At 37.5% G+C, this 25,093-nt stretch overlaps 2 protein-coding genes across 2 annotated transcripts; one reads left to right on the plus strand and one right to left on the minus strand.

The window, feature by feature from the left end:
- Positions 1-8,113: 8,113 nt before the first annotated feature.
- On the plus strand, positions 8,114-12,488 carry LOC104903230 (double-stranded RNA-binding protein 2). The gene is made up of 3 exons (XM_010691235.4): positions 8,114-8,671; positions 10,902-11,121; positions 11,340-12,488. The coding sequence occupies exons 1-3, from the start codon at positions 8,426-8,428 to the stop codon at positions 12,260-12,262; spliced, it is 1,389 nt and encodes a 462-aa protein (XP_010689537.2). The 5' UTR covers positions 8,114-8,425; the 3' UTR covers positions 12,263-12,488.
- Positions 12,489-19,305: 6,817 nt separating this feature from the next.
- Positions 19,306-24,727, minus strand: LOC130590153 (uncharacterized). Its single transcript, XM_057392156.1, has 5 exons — positions 24,588-24,727; positions 20,393-20,447; positions 20,111-20,331; positions 19,627-20,019; positions 19,306-19,573 (listed from the first exon to the last, which is right to left on the minus strand). The coding sequence occupies exons 1-5, from the start codon at positions 24,725-24,727 to the stop codon at positions 19,306-19,308; spliced, it is 1,077 nt and encodes a 358-aa protein (XP_057248139.1).
- Between the last annotated feature and the right edge of the window lie 366 nt (positions 24,728-25,093).

Genomic DNA, 25,093 nt, shown 5'->3' on the forward strand with positions numbered 1-25,093 from the left:
ACGAAATGTCAGCTGGATTGGATGCGCAGGGTTATACACGTCTGGTCTATGGCTGGTTACTGTTCTTTCTCCAGGTCTTTAATGGAATCCTTAGCACTGGCTGGGGGGGCAAGTGAATGTTTCTTCATAAATTTCAGTTTTTTAACACCATTTGGCACTTTTAGAGATGAACATGAGTGCTGGGGTACTGGTTTTGATCTTAGCCTCTCTGCTTTTAATGCTATAGGGATGCAGAGTTGCCTAGCTATTTGATTTTGCGTGGAGAGTATGGCTGTAAAGCTGAAACTTGCACATATTGAAGGGATTGCTAAAGAAGATGAGGTTGTGGTTGTATTATCCCAAATGTAGTCAAATTTGGTTCATACTTTTATATGCACGTCCTTTTGATCATAGACATTTATGTTGATGATGAGGCAGGTAAACCTGGTTGCAGTTTCTTCATCTGGACGGTGGCAGTCATGTAATCTAATGTTTGGCAATTTCCAACGTCCTAGAACTTCGATTGGTTTGATTTGAGTCCCAGATCAAATTGATGTCTTTATGCAATGCAAGTGCAGCAGAAGTTCTTGTCACTCTAAATTTGGTTGCCTGAACAATAACAGTGATGGCTAAGCTTCTGATCAAGTAAGTGTTACAATAGCCTTGATGGGTAAGCTTCTGTTCAAGTGCTCTACATCATACTCAATACAGCATGTTAAAGTTCATGGTATGTGGAAATCTTCTTCAAAACATTAGACTGGGTTTGCAATGATTTATTGTACACTCAAACTGGCTTTATTATATAAAAACTAATTATATTAGAAAAAACCGACTATATCATAACTGACTAAATTAGAAAATTGATTATATTATACGGAGACTGATTGGATTATATCAAATAAAAATTGACTATATCAAATAAAAATTGACTATATTAATGGTTTTTGATGCACAATACATTATTGTGAATTTGGCCCATTCAAGTTTTTTAGGGTGTTCTTTATGGTGAATTTTGGTAAGCTAGATCGAAGATGAAATACTATTCGTGTATGGCAGATGTTGTCTAAATAACTAGAATATCCCTTTGGTAGTTTCGGTTTAGTCATAAACTATTCGTGTATGGCAGAGTGTGTAACGGCCAACGTGTGATCAATTGATTTGAGGTGAGAGTAGCTTCATCAATCTGGATACAACCCCACGTATTAGGTTCGGTTTAGTCATATTGTTTTTGCGCAATTTTTTGAAATAAGGTCAATCCCACATTTCAAAACGGAAAAATATATTGTATTTCAGCTGAATTTTTTTTTTTTTGACATCGAGAAAACGTGCATTGATTAAACCTATTATCCATACAACCACACATAAAACAAAGGAAAACCTAAAAGAGCTTTATGAGCTGTTATATGTCCTAAAAACAAAAATAAGTAAAATCGATAAAAGAGTCGCCTATTAAGCGCGTTGTCGGTCGATGAATGTGAGTCAAAACTCTGATGACTGGTGGATGTGATGGGCTAAGTAGAGGACGATCAACCAAAGGCAAGATTCGCATCTCGCCGCATGAGCAATCGCAACGAACTTCTGACGTGTGGGATTCTTGGTTCATGATCCCAACGAACTTATGAATAGTCACGTTCTCAAGTGACTCGTGACTCTCTCTCGAAAGAGAGAGTATTTCAAGTTTCTCCAAAAAGTAGGAGAAACGGGGTGTGTTGAAATCCACCAGATAAAACTGGGGTGCTGCTTGCATATTTTGATTTTTTTTAAGGCAAAGATCATTAAGATCGTTGCCAAGCTAAGACAGAGCTAAACATGGTGAGCTCTCGAACGCACCTCCGATTTATGAAAACGTCCAACCATGAATGACGAACATCACCTCCACCATACTCACACTTCTCATCCATTTGATGCATCCGTTCCTTCAACAAACATTTCAAAGAAACTACAAATTTTACTACTACAACCTTACACCACCATCCCTCCTGGCAAACATATTTTAAAAGCCAGAACCAACAACAAGCTACATCCTTGGCAACTCGGATGAACCAACTTATACCAACTATTGGATGACTAACCACACACACTGAGAAAAAAATTATCAAACTTATAACTAACATAGCTAGGGGGAATGGGAAAGGGAAGCCCAATGACTGGGGGGAAGGGAAGGGGATGCCCGAGAAACAAAACCAACCAACAACAGGGGGATGGGCAGTCGACTGAAGATTCGAACAGGGAGTGGGGATAGGTTGCAACTGAACAATTCGAACATGGGAGGGGAAAGGGGAAGGGAAGCCCAATGAACTAATGAAACCAGGGAAGGGGAGGGGAAGCCCCACGAATAATTAGGAGGGAATCTCCTTGGGCTTGTAAGTGGGCTAAACTTTCCTCCTCCTTATTAGGTTACCCAAACTCATTTCATATAATCTTAAAATTAACATGGTATAAGAGCCTAGGTTATGGGTCTCTTTCAGCTCCTAAGAGGATTATTTCTGATTACCTTTCCAGTTAGCTTTAAATTCTAATGACACTCACATGTGAAGGGTAGTGTTGAATCCCATTGATGTCCACATGTGAGTGTCCCACATTGGAGAAAGAAAAGAGACTAAATTACTTTATAAGATTTGGAGTTACTCCTCCTATCACCAATTGATTTTAGGATAAAATTTCTTTGGGCTTGTAAGTGGGCTAAACTCTCATCCTCTTTATTGAGTTACCCAGGCCCATTTCATATAATCTGAAAATTAACAAAGTAGCATGTTGGGGATATTGCATATGATGAACGCGGTTGTAAATCAATTTGATGTTGCAATTTTGGTTAGATAAACAAACTTCATTGATTCAATATGGTGATATTATATGATATAACTACAAAATTTTATATAGGGAGAATTGTTGTTTCATTTGATAAGATTTTGTTATTCTTATCCTATTGACAACGATATTTTATCATAAACTCTAAAAGAAATAATTTTTTTTTTAGTATATATTTCTTTTCCGTTTGAATAGTTTTTTTAAATATGAAAAAATAAACCTAAAAATCCTATGTGATGTTTTTGATGCTCCTCTACATATACATATATTTTTCGAATCACAAATAACAATAGTCAAATTGAAGTACAATAATGTGTAGATTTAAAAAGAAAGGATGAAGTATTATACTATTGTTATAATGATTATGATAAATATAATCAAACAATCAATATTATAATAAAAAATGCATAAAAAAGGGCCGATATAACTTGCAATGATCAAATTTAGACCCAAACAACCCACAAATGTAAAAATTTACCTTATCTAACTTGAAATGGCTCTTAGAATGATTAAATTTAGACCAACACAATCCAAAAATGTAAAAGTTCACTGTATTTAACGCAAAATATGGCTCGATTTAAACCTAATCTTGAAAAATCAGAATAAAATTTGATCAAACCTAATATGACATGACTCCAATTGAAGTTGAAGTTTAACCCGAAAATCCGACGACTTAGAGTTTAACCTGACCCGTTATCCATCTTATCAGCCAAACCAGATCCAATTTATCCACAAAATGAAATCGAATTTGAAATCCAACCAAATTTCGATGAGATTAAACTTAATTGTAAGGTAAGAAATACTTAAAAATAATCTGACCTGGACTCTGTCAGAATGATACAATTACGAAATTAATGATGTTTTGGGTAAAATATTAAACCTTGTGGATCACCATGATGAATTATGCTTATGAAAATGGGATGACGCCTACCTAGATCCCGGAGAATGGTTCTTGTACTTGAGCATTGACACATTGGGGGTGTTTGGCAATTAGAGTTTTAAAGCAAAAAGAGAGTTTTGTACCACTTTTAGAGTTTTGACTAGTCAAAAACTCTAAAAGGGGTGTTTGGTAAAAGAGAGTTTTAGAGAGAGATTTGGAATAAAAACTCTCAAAATGAAAAAGCTCATATTATGAGCTTTTTCTTTAGAGAATTAGGTAAGAATATGTCAATGACTTTTTTTCCTTTGATAACAATACTACACATATATATTAAAATGTCTATAAAAGTCATTTCACATAAAGAAATGACAGTAAGCTTTTAGCAATCAATTGATTTATACCAAATACATTTACAAAAAAAATTGTCAAATCTGCTGAACAAAAAGTAAAAACTTTAACAACAAACTCTAACTCTAAACTCTAACAGGTAAATTCTAAATTTATTTGCCAAACAGGGCCATTATATATCTCCCTGATCGACCTTAATAATCTGACTTGTGTGGAACTGGTTCACATTAACATGTGCACCAGACAGAACAATGTAATCATTACTAAACAATCCACTATATCATGCGGACAACCACTATATTATGCAAGCACCCACTATATCATTCATACCCACACTATATCATGTAGAAACTCATTATATTATTCATACACTCACTATATCATTCAAACACACACACTATATCATACAAAAACTCACTATATCATTCAGACACACACTATATCATACATAAACTCATTACATCATTCAAACACACACTATATTATGCAGAAAATCATGCAGAACTTTACTATATCATTCAAACACACACTATGTCTAGGGCTGTTCAGAGTGCGGTTTGGACCGCACCAAACCGCAACCCAAATCGTTTTTTCGCGGTTTGGGTTGGTTTGTGGTTTCAAAATTGCGGTTTGGGTTATGATTTCAAACAAACCGCGGTTTGCGATTTGGGTTAGGTTTTAATTTTTGTAAACCAAAACCGCACCATAAACCGCAATCTTATATGATCTTTTTTTTATAGAAAAATTATCTATTTTAATTTTTTTAAATACACCTGAGAAGGTGGCATGCAACTAAAAAAATAAGTTTGAGGTAAATAAATTGGACACTTTTGATAAATTATTATTTATGTTTAATTATGAAGTCAACTTCCTATTTATTTGGACTCTTTATATTTATTAACATTTTTTTTACTCTTAGATTAAAAAATTAATGGCACGGAGGAAAAAATGGTTAAACCGCAAACCAAACCGCACCAAACCGTTTTGCGCGGTTCGGTTTGGGTTGGTTTGGGCAAAAGTGCGGTGTGGTTTGGGTTGGGAAAATGCCAAACCGTATATTTGCGGTTTGGGTTGGGTTACATCCCAAACCGCACCAACCCAAACCACGAACACCCCTAACTATGTCAGACATACACTCATTATATCATTCAGATACTTACTATATCATGCATAAACTAAATCATTTCATATGTTAGAACATGTGTCATGATATGTAATACGCAACTTAGATCTTCCTGTATGTTAAAACATTTTAATTAATTCCTTTATTATATTGCATATAATTTCACATTATGTTTTTCATTAATAAAATACACTATATTGTATATAAGTTCACTATATCTCTGTAGAACTCACTATATGAAGTTAATATCTTACCAACCTGGTGCACACTAAGTGTGCACCGAGTCCATTTGAGTTTTTGTACAACCTTAAAGCAAAGTGTTGACGGGCAACAATTTAAAATAAATGGGAAAGGGAAGCGAAAATAAAACAAACAAAAAAAATGTATACAAATATATTATAAGGTGTGCGAAAGAAAGTTTATGTGCCACGTGACACTCTCCTCAAATTTCTAATGCAAATGTTTTATGTCAATGTGTACTCTTCACTTTATAAAAAAAAATGTGTAAGTGTAAGGTATCGAACGCGTAACATTTGAAAAGAAAAATAAGAGCTTAACCATCAATACACATGACTTTGTTGTCTAATGTTTCAAATAAAATATGATGAAGTCTTCTAATAATTATAATTAACTAAAAAGACTTAAACAAGAATATACATCTCTAACACTCTTATTATGTAACTTACAAGAGAATATTAATGTCATATTCTCTTACCACATTTCCTTTTAAGGTATTGTTTTCAAACTCAAATCTTCTAATTTTTTTACTTATCACGTCGTGACGTGAAGTTTTTTCAATTTTTTAATGGACAAAAAAATACCAAAAGTAGCAAAATAAATTATTAAATTTAAAAATAATACTATATTGTTTAATATAACTGACCTGATGTATCGTCCGGATAAAAAAACTAGTTAGGATTTTAAAAAACAAAGCTAAAAAGAAAAGGTGAGAAAAGGGTAATGGAAAAGCAGGACAGAAAATCCAAGAAGAAAGATGCAGTGATGCACAACCATGAAGCTACAACGTAATGTTGAGTTGACTTATACTCCCTCTATTTTTTTTATCTTTCCTATTTTAACTTTATACGTTTGTCAATACACTTCTTCTACATCAAATATCTTTCATTACATATTAGTAAAAATAATAATAATTGAATAATAATAGAGTATTCTCTGAGACGAATCAAACAAGACCCCACATGATTATAATTTTTTTCTTATATATTGAGAAAAGTATAAAAGATTCTCTCTAGTTGTGAATAGTGTCAAGATTTTAAGTGAGAAAGATAAAAAAAATACAGAGTTAGTATATTTAAAATAAAATTTTTTCGAACAAATTTTTTTGGAAAGATTTTTTTTTTTTGAAAGAGAAATTTCATTAATTGAAGGCCAAACGGCATCTACAATAGATATTAAAGAAAAACAAGATACAATTAAACAAGGTTAAATCAAATTCGTCTTCGAAGAAACTATAATGAACCAGATCGAGCAATACAGCGCAGCCCCCTTGTATTTGCTGAATCAAACAGCTATTGATGAGGAAGTCTATCATTCTGACATAGTTTGGGAAGAGCCTTCTTGATCGAGCCATGTTAACCGCATCCGAGATTCCAATACCTTCATGTTGAGTTTTGAACTTCAACCAACAAGAACAATTTCTCATACCTAAAAACAAAACAACCACACTCACAATCCCATAGAGGAGAAGGAGATCTCCACAACAAAGACTAAAAACCCCATAACAGGGTTTGAAGAAATCTCATAAAGAGATACTGATTTATTCAACAAAACAAAAAATAAACTAAAAATTGAAAATAAAAGGAAAAAGGGGGCTTACCATGGATGAAATCATCCATGGCAGCCCTAACTGATGAAGAAGAAGTAGGGGAGGCTAGGGTTTTAGAGAGAAAAAAGAAAGAGGGAGGCTAGGGTTTTTTTAAATTTTTTTTTTTTTTTTTTTTTTTTTTTTTTTTTGGAAAGATAATATGAGGATTAGATGGTTAATTAGTTAAATAGAAAGATACAAAATATAGTTACAAAAATATTAAAACTAGTTCCATTTAACTCAAAATGAATGCAATAGTTTGACTTTTTTCATTATTCACAAGCTTTACTTTGATCATAATTATATACTAATAAACAAAAACAAAGTTTATGTATAAGAGGTTCTTTATTCTATCTATCGAGACATATGTTAATCACAAAGGTAGTACAAAATATAAAAAAGGAGAGGGAGATTCGAACCTATATCCTATTATTCACAACACCTCAATCTATACTACTCCCTCCGTCTTTTTTTATTTGCTACAAGCACTTTTTCACAAAGACCAAGGAGGGAGTGGGGACCATTGACATAAATGGAATTAACAAAAAAGCAAATAGGTAAATTGTGGGACCTATGTATTATATATGGAAACATTTACAAAATCAAGAAGGGAGTGATGGCAAATTTGTAAATAAAGTGTGGGACCTATGTACTATATATGGAAATATTTGCAAATGTAGCAAATAAATTGAAACACCCCTAAATGGCAAAATGTAGCAAATAAAAAAAGACGGAGGGAGTAATATATAAAAAGGCGTGCATAAACCAGGAATGGTGCCACGTGGCGCTCTCCCTTAGGAGTTTTAGTTCATGTAATCCATGTACAATAAAAAAAAAATAGAAATTGCATAGTATAAGTTTTGATCCCATGACCTCAAGTTCATGTACTAAAGTTTTAACCACTAGACAAGTTGTATTTAGTGTCATTATATCAAAGTACAATATTAATAAATAAAATTTTTTCTTACGCGGGATATAACCCGGGCCTAATAACTAGTTTTAACCACTAAACCAAGACATCCTTAATACCTTAGTCGCTTTTTAAAAGAAAATGAAAAAGGAAAAGAAAGACTAAGCTAATGAATTCGACTCCATTCCATCCCCCCAACTCTCCCTAATAACTCTCTCTGCATATAGTCATAGTCATTTTAGTCATTTTTTTCTTCAATTCACTTTCTCTCTCCTCACTCTCACATCCTCTCCCAAACAAACCCCACACACCACCACTTCACTAATCACTACCCAACAAACCCCCTTTTTCCCTCCTCTTCCCCCCACCCAACCCCAACTCCCTTCCTCCCCAACTTTCTCTCTCCTCCATTTCCAAAACCCTAAAGAAACAAAACCCTCTTCAAAATTCCTCGATCTCATTAATAAAGGTGGAGGTGGAGGTGGAGGTGGTAGTGGTAGTGGTGGTGGTGGTGGTGGTGGAGGAAGTAGTGCGGCTTGTGCACAAAAAACGATGTATAAAAACCAGCTGCAAGAGCTGGCGCAAAGAAGCTGCTTCAACTTGCCTTCCTATACTTGTATTCGAGAAGGTCCGGATCATGCTCCTAGGTTTAAAGCCATCGTCAACTTCAATGGCGAAAGCTTTGAGTCACCACAATATTGCTCCACTCTTCGTCAAGCCGAACACGCTGCTGCCGAAGTCGCCCTTAACTCTCTCTCCTCTCGTGGCCCATCTCATTCCCTCGCCGCCCGCATCCTGGTCAGCCCCCCTCCTCTCTCTCTCTCCCCTTAAAATGCCCTTCATCCCTGCTTTTTTTAGAGCCGCAAGGGTAAATGATGTAGACGGGATTTGATCTCAGTACCATTTCTCGAGACTTTAACCAACTAAGCTAGTTGACATCCACTTTTTAAATTTACTAGAATGCCCTTTTGCTCTCTGATTTGGGCTCATCAATTCTTCTTTCATGAATTTAGCTTTATTTTTAGAATGGGTATAATTGGAGGAGTATTTTATATGTATACTTAGATTTTGTTTCGATAGGTTGATCAAATTCTGTATCTTACTTGGGGTTTTCTTGAATTTTTTAATTAGTCAATTGTGGAGAGGACAAATTAATTTGGGAATATTAATTTCAGGTTGGTTTTGTATTTAAAATTACAGATAGCGGGTGGGGGTGGGGGGGGGGGTGTAAGAGGAGTATTTATTAGTTCTAATTTTCTTTTTACTTGTTTTGGCTATACCTTGATCAACCTTTTATTTACTCATGTGCTAAATCTGGTAATTTTTTTGGTTAGTAAAACACAGTTTGAATTGAAAGTATAAAATTTATGATGGAGTGCAAACAATAAAAGTTAATAGTAAAGGCTTAAATTTATATTGGGTCTTATGAGAAGTTGAAGTTGAGGAATTCTATATGGTTCATTGAACTAGATTTTATTCTCCAACTTTGATTTTGAAAAGTATGATTACTTGATCACTTATCTTTAAGAATTTTACTGTCGTAAGTTTTTTTTTTTTTTTTTTTTTTATGCTGGAGTTGCATTAGGTGGTTGGCTAGTTTTGTGATTCTTGCTCTTGCTGTCTAATTTTCCATTTGATCACTGCTCAATTGCTGGCACTTATGGAGGATTAGCAGCCGTGATGAAATGCTAACAGAGCTTATTTGTTAAAACTGCCTGCCTCTGGCTAATTTGACATGCTCCATATTTGAGGGGATCACATTGTGTGGATGATAATATAAAAGTTCAGCTTCATGTATATAATGTTTATGTGTTCAGCCACAAAATTTATATGACTGGGATTAATTGTTTTTGAATTATGGAATTCATTTGAAAATATTCCAGCTAAAAAACAGTGGTATCATGGATGCCTTTGGTGAGTAGAAGGCAGTACGTACTAATTTTTCATGGATTGCCTGAAGCATCTCATCTCTATATATGAAGTCACATATTCGTGTAGTTTTGTGGAACCCTTCCTTGCTACTTGCTCAATATGTAGTTTAGTTCTCTTACATTCTGTAGTAGGTGAAGTGGCAAGCTGCTCTTTCTCCCTTTTGCTTATTGCTTGGGGTTCAGTAACTCCTAATTGAAGCAATCTCTGCAATCACGCTGGGGAGAAGCTGTTTACACGCACATTGTGGGTGGAGCCTTGTGCATTAGATTATTGTCATTGTATCACTAAGGGATGACAGTTCATCTGCTTTTCTACTTGTACAATCATCTTATGTATAAGCTGAAAAAGAAAGAATTGTAGTAGCTGAAGCTTCAGACTTGATGATAGATGAAGCTCTCTCAGGATTTAGATACTTGTCCGAAGTTACTTTGATGGTCCTCAACCTAGTCTATCATTTACTTGGGTACAGGAAAATTATGGGGTCAATATTCCAAAGCTCTGTCATGTTATCTGAGGTTAAACTGTAATCTGTTTGTAAGTATTGCTAAAATATCAATTTAGAACCCTCCTATGTGTTCAGACTCAGGTACATCTCCAAGTGTTCGACTAGGTAATTTTATCAAAATTGTCATGATTTTGGCCCCAAATGGAGTGTCAAAGTTTTGAGAATTTGACATGCTTACTCAGAGTAAACTACAGTTCGGGTGACATAAAGCTATCTTGTTCTTACACAAAGAAATGGGCTTATTTTCCAAGTCATAATTTTCAGTAGCCTTTATTTGTGATACTTGTAGATTTCTGAAAATAGCTTTTATTAGATAATCGTGCTAGTATGCTTGTGTAGAATTTGGTGATAACTGAGTAGTGTGCTCCGTAGCTTGTGTTGGCTCACTTGTATAGCTGATAATTACTTTTTCTGCCTTGTTACAATTTTCCCTTCCTGCCCCTCATGCGTCTGTGGCTTATTTGAACTTTTTGTTAAAAGCCATTGAAGATTAATTCTTTAAGCTTGATTGCTTCTATTATTAATATTATTTGGGGTTGTGAAACTGATTTACCCGTTGATGGGTTTTTTTTTTCCTTTTTGAAATTTCAGGATGAAACTGGGGTTTACAAAAACCTTCTACAAGAGATTTCACAGAGAGTTGGAGCCCCATTGCCTCATTACACAACTTACAGATCAGGCCTAGGACACCAGCCAGTATTTACTGGTAAAGTAGAACTTGCCGGGATCATATTCACAGGGGAGCCGGCCAAAAATAAAAAACAGGCAGAGAAGAATGCAGCTTTGGCTTCTTGGCAATCTCTAAAACAATGTAAGTGCTTTAAGTTCAATTTGCTATGAGACATTAGATCTAAAACATTTTCTTTCACACTGCTGCATAGTGACCTTGTCACACACTACTAGAATAATGATTTCTTTTTCCTATCGGTGCCATTACTGGTTTCATAAAACCAGACTCTCCGTTACAATATGACAAAAATTCCTCTTTATTATAAGCATTGAAGTATTAATCTTGTGTTGTTTGAACAGTGGCACACCAATCTGGGAGCTCGTCTTCCGAGCAAGAGAATACTGACGAGCTTGAGCAGGTGACAATAGCCCGAGCATTGTTGAGGTACCGATTGAGGGAGAGGATGACAACTGCATCTAGTAAACCTTTGCCATTTCCACAAACATTCCCCATCCAGAATCCAAGACCATCGAGCCCTCAACGTCGTCCAGTGACTGCGTCGAAGATTCTTCCACTTATCTGCCCAAAGAAGACACTACCTCGAGTACGGCCCCTGTCATATGTAGGGTCTGATAATTCGGTCTCCTCATCCCATTCTCAAATTCCAGAATCCCGAGGAAGTCAGTCTCAGCGGTTCCCAGGTCTGGGGGCACCTCCATACATTCCTATGCGGCATGTGCGAGCACCATGCCATGGTATTGCACCACCAGTTACTATTAGGAATGCCATCCCGTGCTACTCCGCACCACCTGTTCCCCGATCATCAGCTCCAGCTCCTCCAGTTATGAGGACAGCTCCACCTGTGCGGATTGCGCCACCAGTATGCATTAGGCAAAGTGTCCCCGTTTTCTCTGCTCCTCCGCCATTGCCAAAGGAAGACCTGTCAACTGTTAAACATCTGGAGTCAAATAAAGCTTCAGATGAAGTAGAAGCAGTTGAATTCTCAACTGGAAAGGAATCTCAAGAATCTAAAAAAACTGAGCCAGTTGTGAAACCTCTTCCCCTAGCCAACATGGGCCCTTCGGTGACCAGGGCTTTCCCCACTCGAACTGCACCATCTGTGTGTATTAGACAGGCTATTCCTGTTTTTGCTGCACCACCAGTTAAAAAGGTTGAGTCATCATCACCAATGGAGCCAAGAGACTCGGGTACAAAGATGGCTTCTGTAGAAGAAACCCAGGATTCCGAAGCTGTAGAGAAGTTGGAACTGCTCAAACTCTGAAAATGAGGAATGTAGATCTCTAGGAATGTCAAATCAGGGAGTATGATTTTGGTGCTGGTTTTTTATCTTTTATTGTCGATGCCATCTTGTATGAATGTCCACCCCCCCTTTTTTTTTCTTTTTCTTCTTAGTTTTCTTGTATTTGAGTTGGCATATTATCGATGTTTCACTACAGTTATATCCTTTTAAAACCAGTATATTAGCAACTTAGTGTCGATTTGGCTTAGTGGCTGGGTATCAAAAAACTGTTTACCATATTGTTCTTGCAGTGCTTTTACAATCATGTCAACTAGTAATGCAGCCTAGTCTTTGACTAATAGGTAGTGTTCAACTTTTTATAACAAAAAGTTCAGTGAAATTTCAATAAGCTCTAAATATAATTACGAATAAGTTCAGATTAGTGAAAATCAGTTGATTAGAATACTTGAGTTTTATCTACTACAAGATCCAACTCCATTTGTCTTTATGGTGTATAATACTGTCACGGTCTTAGCGTAAACTGCCCCCTCTTTTTCATAGTGGATGGCTCACTTACTCTGCAGGCTGCAATTTTATGCTTGGCTCTAGGAAGAAAAGTTGTAAGGAATGATTGATTTCACTTTTTATTCGGTTACAGCATGAGTAGAGGATGAATGCTTGGTACTGGGTCTCACTTTTTGCTTTTAGGAGGTAGTGAAAAATAAAATAGAATTATTATATACTTTATAGAGTTATGAATTATGATACTTCTTGTCCCCTAGTTTTTCATGATTAATGGCCTCCCAGAAGTCATAAACCTTTTGACATAAATGGGATAATTATGCTGGGACATGTTGTGTAGAGGTTTGACAAACTATGTAAACCACCACACATCAAATTAAAATTAGACTGTTAAAGTTTATTTTGTCAAATCAAATCTAATCTGTTAGTAAGTCTAACTGATTTCATGTAACTTTAAACTATTTTATTTTGCTATAGTGTTGTTGGTGGTGGTACTTAAGATATAAACTTAAATCTAACTCCGATATTACAGTTCAGAATTATTACTCTAATGATCGTTTGGTTCATCTCGACGTTCTCTATAAGCCACATAATAAAATGGATTCAGTCTTGGGCACATATTGCCCGACTAATAATATTGAAAAGGATATGTTATGGACTTATTTGAATAGCTACGTTACTACTCTTCCTTTTTCCTGGCTTATGCTTGGGGATTTTAGTGAGATGCTCTCTTCCAACGACAAAGTAGGCGAATGCCCTCTGAAACATAACCAACTTTACCGACTCCCCCTCCTCTTGACTAATTCTCAAGCAATAGACATTCCCTGTTTACAACAAGCCTTTTCGTGGAGAGGCAACCATAACAACAAGGTCATTTACGAACGTTTAGACAGGACCATATGTCGTAAAAGTTTCTTCGACTGCTTCAACAATAACATTATTTTCTATAGCAACTTCACAGTTTCTGACCATGCACCCCTCATTTTCTCCACCAATGAGGGGAAATCACCAAACCGCCTCCTTTCCGATTCCAAAATTTTTGGACGATAGACAATGACTTGCATAATATTGTTAATAAAAATGGGAATGTTCCAATTACAGGCTCACGTTTCTATCGTATTCAGCAAAAGCTTAATTAGATTAAAAATTGAACTTAAATCTTGGGCTAAAATAAAATACAAGCACACGTCAAATAAACTACTCCACAATGACGAAAAAATAAAAGAAATACAACAGAAACTATGGCTACAACCATATAATCAAATCCTAACTAAAAATATTAATCGTCTCATTTTGCAGAGAGAAAAACTACTACTTTTAAACCAAATAACTTGGGGTCATAATGCAAAGAAAACTTGGCTCACCCAGGGGGATCGCAACTCTAGGTTCTTCCATGATAGAATGAAGAAAACAATGGCCCACTTGACTATTTTCAGATTAAAAAATAATCTTGGCCAATGGAATGACTCTCATGATGATCTTACTGCTCTTCTTTCAGATTATTTTAAGAAACAATTCAAATCTTCTCACGTAAATAGACAGATAGATCTGAACTTTATCAACCCTTTCGTATCCAACAAGACTTCGATAAACTCCTTGCTCCAGTCTCTTTCGAAGAAATCAAATTTCTATCTTTGACATTAATCCGTTAAAATCCCCAGGCTCCGATGGCTTTGGTGCAAAATTCTACCAAGCTTACTGGCTCATCATACAAAGAGAAGTAATCACTGCTATATAAAGCTTCTTCGTCCATGGGAAACTCCCTCCTTCACTAAATCATACTCTGATTCCCAAAAAAGAAGTTCTCGAAACCCCGGATCATTTCCGTCCGATTAGACTAATCAACACTATTTATAAAGCAATATCAAAAATTTTGGTTAATCGTCTACGACCAATTTTGCAAAAAGAAATAAGCCCCCTACAAAATACTTTTACTCAAGATCGCTCTATTCATGATAATCTCCTAATAGCTCAAGAAGCTCTTAATACATTCCATAAATCTTACAATAAGATTGGTTGGTGTGCACTAAAATTAGACGTGGAGAAAGCTTATGACATAATTGAATGGGATTTCCTTTGGGAAACTCTTCGTGCTTTTGGTTTTCCCACCATATGGATCTCATGGATAAAAGAATGTGTCACAAATGTTTCATACTCAATCAAAGTTAATGGCCAACCTTCACCCTGGTTCCGCCCCCCAGGGCCTTTGTTAGGGTGATCCCCTATCGCCCTACCTGTTCATTATCTGCATGGAAGTGCTAATAAGGATATTGACTATCCAAATCCAAGTCCCCAATTCAGGCATTGGCTTTAAACTCCTTCCGAGAACTGCTAATATTTCCCGTCTCCTTTTTGCGGATGATAGCCTACTATTTTGCAAAGCTACTACATTAGCTTGTGCCAATCTAAAAAGAGTACTCGACGACTTATATAACATCTCTGGTCAATTAATTAATTTCCACAAATCATCGATCATCTTCTCCGAAAGGTCAACCAGCCTCGTAAAGTGGCTTTAGCTAGCATGCTCCCTGATATCTTGTTGTTCGCTTTGAATTATTTAATTACTTTATGAGGAACGAGGGCCTTATTTGGTAAGTGGATTATCATAACTATGAAAGGTTGGTTGGTTGTTGACTTGGTTCAACGAATAAAGGAAGGTTATGGATTAAATAGCGGAATTAATCTTGGGTTGTTAAGCTGATGATCACCCTATCTAATTCTAAGATAAAAATGGAAGTTTATGATTCTTTGATGATTATATTTTTTGTCCTACTTGTGAATCATAGCAAGTGAATACATTATTAATCATGTAAAGGGAAACGTAGATAATAATAGCTTTAGATTTGTGCACGTCTGAAGTGTTGGACAAGTATGAGTTGGAGTACATGGTGGTAGCCCATGGCTTTTCTTGCGACCACATTGATCATCGTGTCATATTTTTATTCTAAAGGTTCCTCGATGTCGTAGGTTAGGGGAATACGGAGTCGTGCCGGTATTTCGTCTTCTAAATTGAAGGCTGGTTTTGGTTAGATAACTCGTTCCATTAATTTTTACATCTAAATTAATTAATCTATTAGTTGTGAAGTTTAGTTTAGTAAAAGTAGTCTGTAATGTTATTTTATGATTAATTTATCCCTTTTATTATTTATTAGTATATATCATGATAGGATTGTTTATTTATTATGTAGTACTCAGCTTTGCTGATTACGTGCTTTGTGTGTATATGTTTGATCATGAAGATGCCTTATTGATCCTGTGATGACCTATTTGGTGATCAATCTCTAGGGATCAATAGTGTATCGTCATTTACAGGTTTGAAGATGATATCCCTTCTTATTGTTTATTAGTATCATGATATGATTGTTTATTTATTTATTTATTATGTAGTACTCAGCTTTGTTGATTACGTGCTTTGTGTGTATATGTTTGATCATGGCTATGCATTATTGATCCTGTGATGACCCATTTGGTGATAAATCTCTAGGGATCAATAGTGTATCGTCATTTACAGGTTCGAAGATGATGCATCATGAGTTCGAGATTTAGAGAGTTTATATTGACTATTTATTATATTTGACTTTACACTTTCATAGTTGACTTTGACTATTGTTGTTGACTTTGACTTTTGAGGTTGACTTTGACTTTTGTTGGTTTGACTTTTTGTTTGACTAAGTTTTATTTGTAAAGTTTATTTATTATATTTTCGGCTACAAAATTCTGAATAAGCCGATACGTTATCATACGAACGATAATGCTTTGATAAGTTTCTAAGTTTTACATTAGAAAGATATTTTGAAAAATAGAGCATTGTCGGGGTGTTATAAAGTGGTATCAAACCTTTAGAGAGTCACTTATGTCGCTCCAACAAGTAGGACTGCGACATTCACGCCCATACAAGGCCTCATAAGGAACCATCTGTATGCTCGCATGGTAACTGTTGTTGTAAGAGAACTCCACCAAATTCAATGACTTCAACCAAGACTCTTGAAATTCCAAAGCACAAGCGCGGATCATATCCTCCAGAGTCTGAATAGTCCTCTCAGTTTGCCCATCCGTAGCGGCATGGAAAGCGGTACTCAACTTCAACTTAGTACTAAAAGCTTCTTGCAGAGCAACCCAGAAATGAGACAAAAATCTAGGGTCACTAGGGTCACGATCAGATACTATATCTATATCCTTCGGAACACCATGCAATCAAATGATTTCATTAGCGTAAGCTTCTGCTAACTCTTCCATAGCCCAAGTATTCTTCATCGGAATAAACCGAGCCACCTTAGTCAACCGGTCTACGATCACCCATACGACATTCTTACCACCAGCAGCTCTCGGAAGACCCATAACAAAGTCCATCGAGATAGAATCAAACTTCCACGCGGGAATAGGTAATGGTTGTAGCAAACCACCTGGTCTTTGATGCTCGATCTTGACCCTTTGACACACCAAACATCTAGCCACAAATTCGGCCACTTCCTTCTTCACACAAGGCCACCAGAAATTAGCCTTGAGATCCTTGTGAAGCTTATCACCCCTAGGATGAACAGAATAGGGAGTACAATGATCTTCTTCCATGATTTTTCTTCTTAAGCTCTAAGTCATTAGGCACACACCAACGACCCATAAATTTCAGACCTCCCTCGGAATCAACTTCGAAATTTTCGGCTCGACCCTGAACCTTAGCTTCACGGATCTTCTCCAACTTAGGATCATTTTTCTGCTTCTCTCGCAATTCTCGGAACAAGACAGGCTCGACACTCATAGCACAAAGAGTTTCCACTGAACCTTGAGGTACAACCTCGATTTCAAGCTTCCGAAATTCATCACACAAGTCCCTCGGCGGAATTCTAACCGCATTAAGAGAATGCTTCGATTTACGACTGAGAGCATCCTCAACCATATTAGCTTTATCCTCATGGTAATCAAGCTGCAGATCGTAATCCTTGATTAGCTCCAACCATCTCCTCTGCCTCAAATTCAAATCTCGTTGAGTGAAGATGTACTTAAGGCTTTTGTGGTCGGTAAACACCCTACATGAAACCCCATATAGATAGTGTTGCCAGATTTTAAGAGCAAACACCACAGCAGCCAATTCTTGAACATGAGTAGGGTAATTTTTTTCATGCACCCAACTGTCTAGAGGCATACGCCACCACCTTTCCTTGTTGCATAAGGACACAACCCAACCCGAGCTTCGATGCATCTCTATATACTTCAAACCCAACCCCTTCGGTAGGCAAGGTCAGAACAGGAGCAGTAGGGAGGCACTTCTTCAATTCTTGGAATCCTTTTTCACACTCTTCGGACCACCGAAACTTGCTCTCCTTTCTCATTAACTTGGTTAACGGTTGGGCTATCTTTGAGAAATCCTTAACAAACCTCCGATAGTAACCCGCAAGACCTAGGAAACTCCGGATCTCGGAAACATTTTTAGGACTCTCCCAATCCACCACAACTCTAACCTTGGAAGGATCCACCATAACTCCATCCTTGTTGATGATGTGGCTTAGAAACGACACCTCCTTAAGCCAGAACTCACACTTGGAGAACTTCACAAACCATTTCTGTTGCCTCAAAATACCCAGGATCAACCTCAGATGCTTCTCATGCTCTTCTTCATTCTTAGAGTACACCAGGATATCGTCGATGAAAACAACCACACACGTATCCAGGAATTCATGGAAAGAGCGGTTCATCTGGTCCATGAATACAGCAGGGGCATTTGTAAGACCAAAGGGCATGACAACAAACTCATAATGCCCATATCTTGTTCGGAAGGCGGTCTTAGGAATATCCTCCTTCTTCACCGGAATCTGGTGATATCCTGACCTCAAATCTATCTTTGAGAACACTCCAGCACCCTTTAGTTGGTCAAACAAATCCTCAATGCGGGGCAAGGGATATCTATTCTTGATAGTCACCTTGTTCAATTCACGATAGTCGATGCAAAGCCGCATACTCCCATCCTTCTTCTTGACAAACAGAACAGGAGCACCCCACGGCGAGACACTCGGCCTAATAAATCCCTTGTCAATCAGTTCTTGCAACTGAGTCTTCAACTCTTGCAACTCAGCAGGCGCCATCCTATATGGGGCCTTTGATAAAGGAGCAGTACCAGGAGTCAAGTCAATGCTGAACTCGACCTCTCTTTCAGGAGGGATACCCAGTAACTCATCAGGAAAAACGTCCAGATACTCACGAACAATGGGGATGTCCTCTAACTTCACCTCTTGGGTCAAATCTTTAACCATGCAGACGAACACTTGCTCCCCTTTCCGACGAAGCTTTTGCATTTTGAGAGCGTACACGACTTTTACCCCTTTCTTCAACATCACTCCACTATAGGAGATACGCTTGCCACACGGACTACGAAGAGTCACTTTTTGATCGCGGCAATGAATCTGAGCACGATACTTAAACAATCAATCCCTACCTAAAATAACATCAAACTCAACCATGGAGAATGCCTTGAGATTGGCAGGAAGGTCAATACCCAACACAGAGATAGGCACTCCACAATACTCGGCAAAACAAAGGTAGTTCTCACCACAGGGTAAAGATATAAGAGTTCAAGGAGGAGAACTCAAAAACAGGTTAGCTTTCTTGGCGAAAGAGTTAGACACACATGACACGGAAGCACCAGAATCAAACAACACAGAAGCAGGGACAGAATTAACAGGAAAGGTACCAGAGATGACGTCGGGATGAACATCGGCGTCGGAATGAGTCATGCTGTAAACTCGATTCTTCGGCGGAGCAGAAAGACTAGGAGGAACAGGAGGCTTAGCTGTAGCCCTCGGATTCTTAAGACACTCATAACTCTTGTGACCCGCTTCCCTACAGTAGAAGCAAACAATAGCAGCTCCATCACAATCCTTCCCCGGATGCACAGGCTTCTCACACCTCCGACACTTGGACGGATCAAAACTCTGCTTAGAACTGGAACCTTGATACCCACCTCGGGAACTTGGTTCAAACTTCGGCTTCTTAGCCGGACAAGGAGCAACAAACGGAAACGACTTCCTCGCAGATGCAGCCTTAACGACTTCCTTGCAGATGCAACCTTAACAGCTTCTTCCTCTTTGACTGATGCATGGACACTCAAGGCCATCTCATAAGCAGCTTGAAAAGTGGTAACTCCCGAACACAGCACAAGAGTCCTTACCCTAGGATTCATCTTCTTGATATATCTCTTAACCCTCTCAGCTTCGGTGGGAATGACACCAGCAAACTTAGACAGCTCTGTGAAGCGGTCGGTGTACTTCTGAATATCCATACTCCCCCTGAGACAGAGATATAAACTCTTCCTGCTTTTGCCAGCACAACTCGTCAGGATAGAACCTCTCCTTCAGCTTGGCGGAGAACTAGGTCCACCCAAAACCAGCCGTAGCCATACATGCAGCCTTCACCGTACCCCACCAATTATCAGCCTCTCTCTTCAAATAGTACGTCCCAATAGGTACCATTTCGGCATCAGGGCAGTTTGTTGCCGTGAAGAGCTTCTCCATTTCTCTTAACCAATTTTCCAGAGCCACAGGGTCGGCAGCACCATCATAAGTAGGGGGGCTATGACAGTCAAATCGGTCGAAAGCAGACTGCCCACCACCAAGAAACAGCTCTATTAGCCAAGGATATAAAAGCATTTTCCAGGCTTACGCGACGATGACGTGCGGCTTCCTTCCTAGCAGCCAACTGTTGTCGTGGAGGCATACTACAAAACAGAAGCTTTCACATTAGTTTACCAAATTCATATAAGAATGCATTAAATCGATAAATACGGTAAACAAAAATGATTCCCCAGGTTTACTTTCCTACCCAGGTAACTCTCATACACACTAGACTTGAAGCCTAAGACACTAGTAATCCTAGTCACAAGTCTACTCATTCTCGGGGAAAATCATAGCAACTTAAAGAGAGCTTATGGAACGTTTTGCTCTTATACCAACTGTAACATCCCGTCCAATTCCGAAGGAGAGCGGAGATTTAAAGCAAAGGAAATGATACAAATAATGGCAGCGGAAATACCAATAAGACGGAGATGCTACTCTAAGGAGTAAAAATATGTAACTATAATTAGGTAAAGCCTTCGAAGACATTAATCAAACTCCAAAGTCGTATATATAGAAAAAGGGAAAATGAGGTCCCATACCCTCATTCCAACAAGTCTAAAAATATAATATGGTTTCCAAAAGAACCCTCCATCATAGAGAAAATCCAAACCAAAAGACAACTAAAACCGTAGTTTAAAATACATGACAACAAAGAGGTAGCTACTTAAAACCGACTAAGTAACTAGTCCTAATTCCAGCTTCGACAACTTCCACAATCAGTGGGGAGTAACTAGCAGTTCTCCCAGCTTAATAGAAACAGATAAAGAACTTAAATAATTAGAAACAACACCAGAGAATACAATATCAAGAAACCATACTCACTATGAGGTACAATCGATCATAATAACAAATAAGACACCCCACTATTACAACAAATCCCCGTCAACCATTCAACAAATGCGGTCAACAAGCTCAACGCAACAGACCATGCCGCCTGTGAGTAGACTTATTGGACCATGCCGCCCAAGGCCTACGTTGCTTATTCGAGGAACCATACCGCCCTTTTCGAATAGCCTGCATATTCGAGGAACCATACCACCCTTTTCGAATAGCTAAATTCTACGGATCATCCACCCGTAGTGAACCAATGGACCATACCGCCCAAGGTTAGTAACCAAATCCTAGGACCATACCGCCCTTAGGATGATCAAACACAAATTCCTAGGACCATGCCGCCCTTAGGACAATCAACTCAAGTTCCTAGAACCATACCATTCTTTGGATCACCTAATAGAGATCTCTAGAACCATACCGTTCCTAGGATCACACTATTCAACAATGTACAAGTATACACGTCAAGGTATACACCAACTAATCCAAATCCAACTTTCAATGTATATATAACAAGTTATAAGAGCAAATCAAAACAATCTTACCCATCAAGGTTCCATCATGAGCCTACATAGCCAAAAACAAGCAACCGATCCGGGCAAATAACCAAAAGCTACCTAACACAATTGGGCACATACCCTTAATATAACACTTAAACTAACCAAAGTTTACTCAAACACCCCAGTATACATACCTAAGACCAACCAAGCAAAGATACATAAGCTGCAAACCAAAAAGAAATCTAAAACACAGCAGCACGACCCAGGGGACAGACCCCTCCTTGCGAGGCGCGACGAGCGTCGCGGGTCGCGACACCCAGCCATCGCGAGTCGCAATGAGGCTCGCGAGTCGCAAGCAGCTACTGCCGTGGCCTGCGAGCTTCGCTCGTACGCCTACCGAAAATCCCACAAAACTTGCACTAGCCTCCTACGTCCACTCCAACTCAACCCACGCCAACACACAACACCAAACACCTTCACATGTGTCAAAACTTCACCAATAACAACAACAACTCCAATCCAAGGCAAAATCAAAGAGAACCAATCAAATATATTCAACCACACAACTAAAAAAAAAAAACAACTAATTGACAAGTCCTATCAATAAGATCATAGTAGCAATCCAAAACATGAAAACAACACCAACAACCATAGAATCCACATGAAACTTTAATCATGCAATCCTCTAAGTTCCACCTAGCATGATACTACGTTCTCTAACGTAATTCTAACAACCTAAGTTCAAAATCTATACTCTACCGAACTAGAATAACGCTAGTTACCTTTTTCTTGAGGAGAAACGTAGTAGAAAGCTTCAAATGTACTCTAAACGCCTTGTGGAATATCACCACCTTCTCTCCTATGAACACAAACGCAATGACCTCAACACGTGCTTGAAAACTGGTGCAAAAATAGCTTGAAACCAAGAAATGTGGACTGATTTTTTGTGTGAGAAAATGTGAAGGAAGAACAAACTTTTCCTCTCCCCTTTTCCCTTGTGTTAGGCGTGCAAAATGAAGGTGATATGGGGTAAGTTTTCTGATTTTATTTTCAGAAAATGAAAGTGAAGAGTTTGTGTTTTTAAGAGGTGTATTAAGGAGGCAAATAAAGAGATAACTCTTTATTAACTTTAACGTTACAAGAGCTTAAAAAGGGTTGTCCACAACCGTTAGTATACCACAAATAAAATCAGAAATTTCGGACCTCCAAATACCCATAATACAATGTACGAATGAAACACTAGTATAATGTACATTTCAGGCACCAAGTAAAATCGTTCAAAAATAATATGTATAAGTAAGTATTTTCCAATATTAAAATTATAATTAGTAACGTAATACAAATACGCACGCACTATACTATCACATTTTATACTCAACACGGACACGAGGACTACATTGTCCGTTTCGTATAAAAAATGCATATACAAACATTATACGACTAACAACAATGCCACACAAAATAAACACATTATAAACACATTGAACAATATCGATTAAAATAATGTAGATGTATATATATATATATATATATATATAATATATATATATATATATATATATATATATATATATATATATATATATATATATATATATATATATATATATATATATATATACTTTCTGAAAATATATTAGTGAAATATAATTTATCACTCCAATAATAATAATAATTAACGCGCGAAAATTTCAGAGAAATTTCGGGGTGTTACAGAGTGTGCTTGTGGAAGGTGGCAAGTCAGTGGTATTCCATATAAGCATGGAATTAAAGCCATATTGGATGCTGTTAAAGACCCACTAGACTATGTCTCAGATTGGTTTAGTGTATCTAGGTAGAAAGCAACTTATAATGGCAACATTTCACCAATCCCTAAGTCAGAGTAGTGGCCAGATTTAACCAACACTTATTCCTCCAACCATGAAAAGAGGAATTGGTAGACCATCTAGGAACAGGAGAAGAGAGGAAGGAGAACAGAAGAAAGGAAAGAGAAACACCATTTTACAATGCAAGAAATGCAAGGACTTTGGTCATAACTCAAAGACTTGCAAAGGTGGGGCTAAGCTAGGGAACCAAGGGAGCAGCAAGGAGGTGGTGTGCAACCTAGACCTGAAGGCAGCAGCTAGGCCTCTAAAAGAAGACAAAGTCAGAGCAGTGGCCACATTGAAGTTAACTCCAATCTCATTGATTTTTGATGATCAATCTGTCACAACCAGACTTAGAGCAACCAACAAGAAGACTTGCAACAAGAAGACAAGTTGATTTTGCATCATCTACCCAACCTACCACAACTGCCAACCCTCCTTAGCAATATAAGTCATATTCTAGCTAACCTACCACAACTGGAAACCCTCCTCATCAACATCACTCACCTTCTAGCCAACCTTCAACAAGTGGCACTAGAAGAATTAGTTCTAAAAGGCAGAAGATTATGAACAGAATGGCCCTTCTTTGAAGATTATGAACATAATGTGGTGTTTTTTTTTTTTGTGAACAATTGAGCCTAAGATACAATTGGCTATAACTTTTGTTCAGCTTTTTGGGTACTCTGGAAAATTGCACTATCTGTAGGGTGTATTGGTGCTTGTTCAACTTTTTGGATATTTGTTCAATTTGCACTAATTGTAAACTCTTTATTTGAATTATATGAATCATGCACCTGGCTTTTGTAGTTTAATTCATATATGGTTTGAGATTGTTAAGGAGAGCAAATTCAGATTAATTCACCAAAAGTGCAACAATTTTTATTAATTCACTAAAAGTGCAACATTACACCAAAAGTGCAATTACAAAAACCCTAACTTTCATCATTTGTCCAACAACTACACCAACTGAGTAGGATATTCCTATCTCATTACATCTTTACTAGCAATTTCACCCTAATTCACAATTACAAGTAGAACAACATACATAAACAAGCCAATTTTAACCATCTTCTTCAAATATTTGAGAAGTCCTTCAACCTTCTCCTTCAAATCAGTAATTTCGTGCTTCATCTCCAACAAACCTTCCTCTTCATGCATTACACCATGTTCATCACCAACACGCATCAACAGCTTCTCAAGGGTCTCTCCTCTCACAACAAAATTGTTGTTGTTCAGCCACAAGAAGAACTAATAGTAGTCACATTTGAAGTAGCCCTTTTGCGGATTTCTTTAGGAACCAGATACATGTAGCTTTGCAATTTTTGCAGGGCAGCCGTTGCACCTTGGACTTATGAATTCCAGTTCGCAACCATTGTAGGACTTAGAAGAATAAGACTTGACATATTCAGTAATGGAAGAGAGGGATAAGAGATGTAGATTGGAAAGAGAGAGGATGGAAGAGATGCGAGTGATTTAAAGAAGACGGGAAAGAGAACAGCATGTTTTGGTGGGAAAAGTTCCCACAATTTGTTAGGGTTTAACAAAAGTAAC

Source organism: Beta vulgaris, chromosome 9 (genome assembly GCF_026745355.1).
Source record: "Beta vulgaris subsp. vulgaris cultivar EL10 chromosome 9, EL10.2, whole genome shotgun sequence".
NCBI classification, from domain to species: domain Eukaryota; kingdom Viridiplantae; phylum Streptophyta; class Magnoliopsida; order Caryophyllales; family Amaranthaceae; genus Beta; species Beta vulgaris.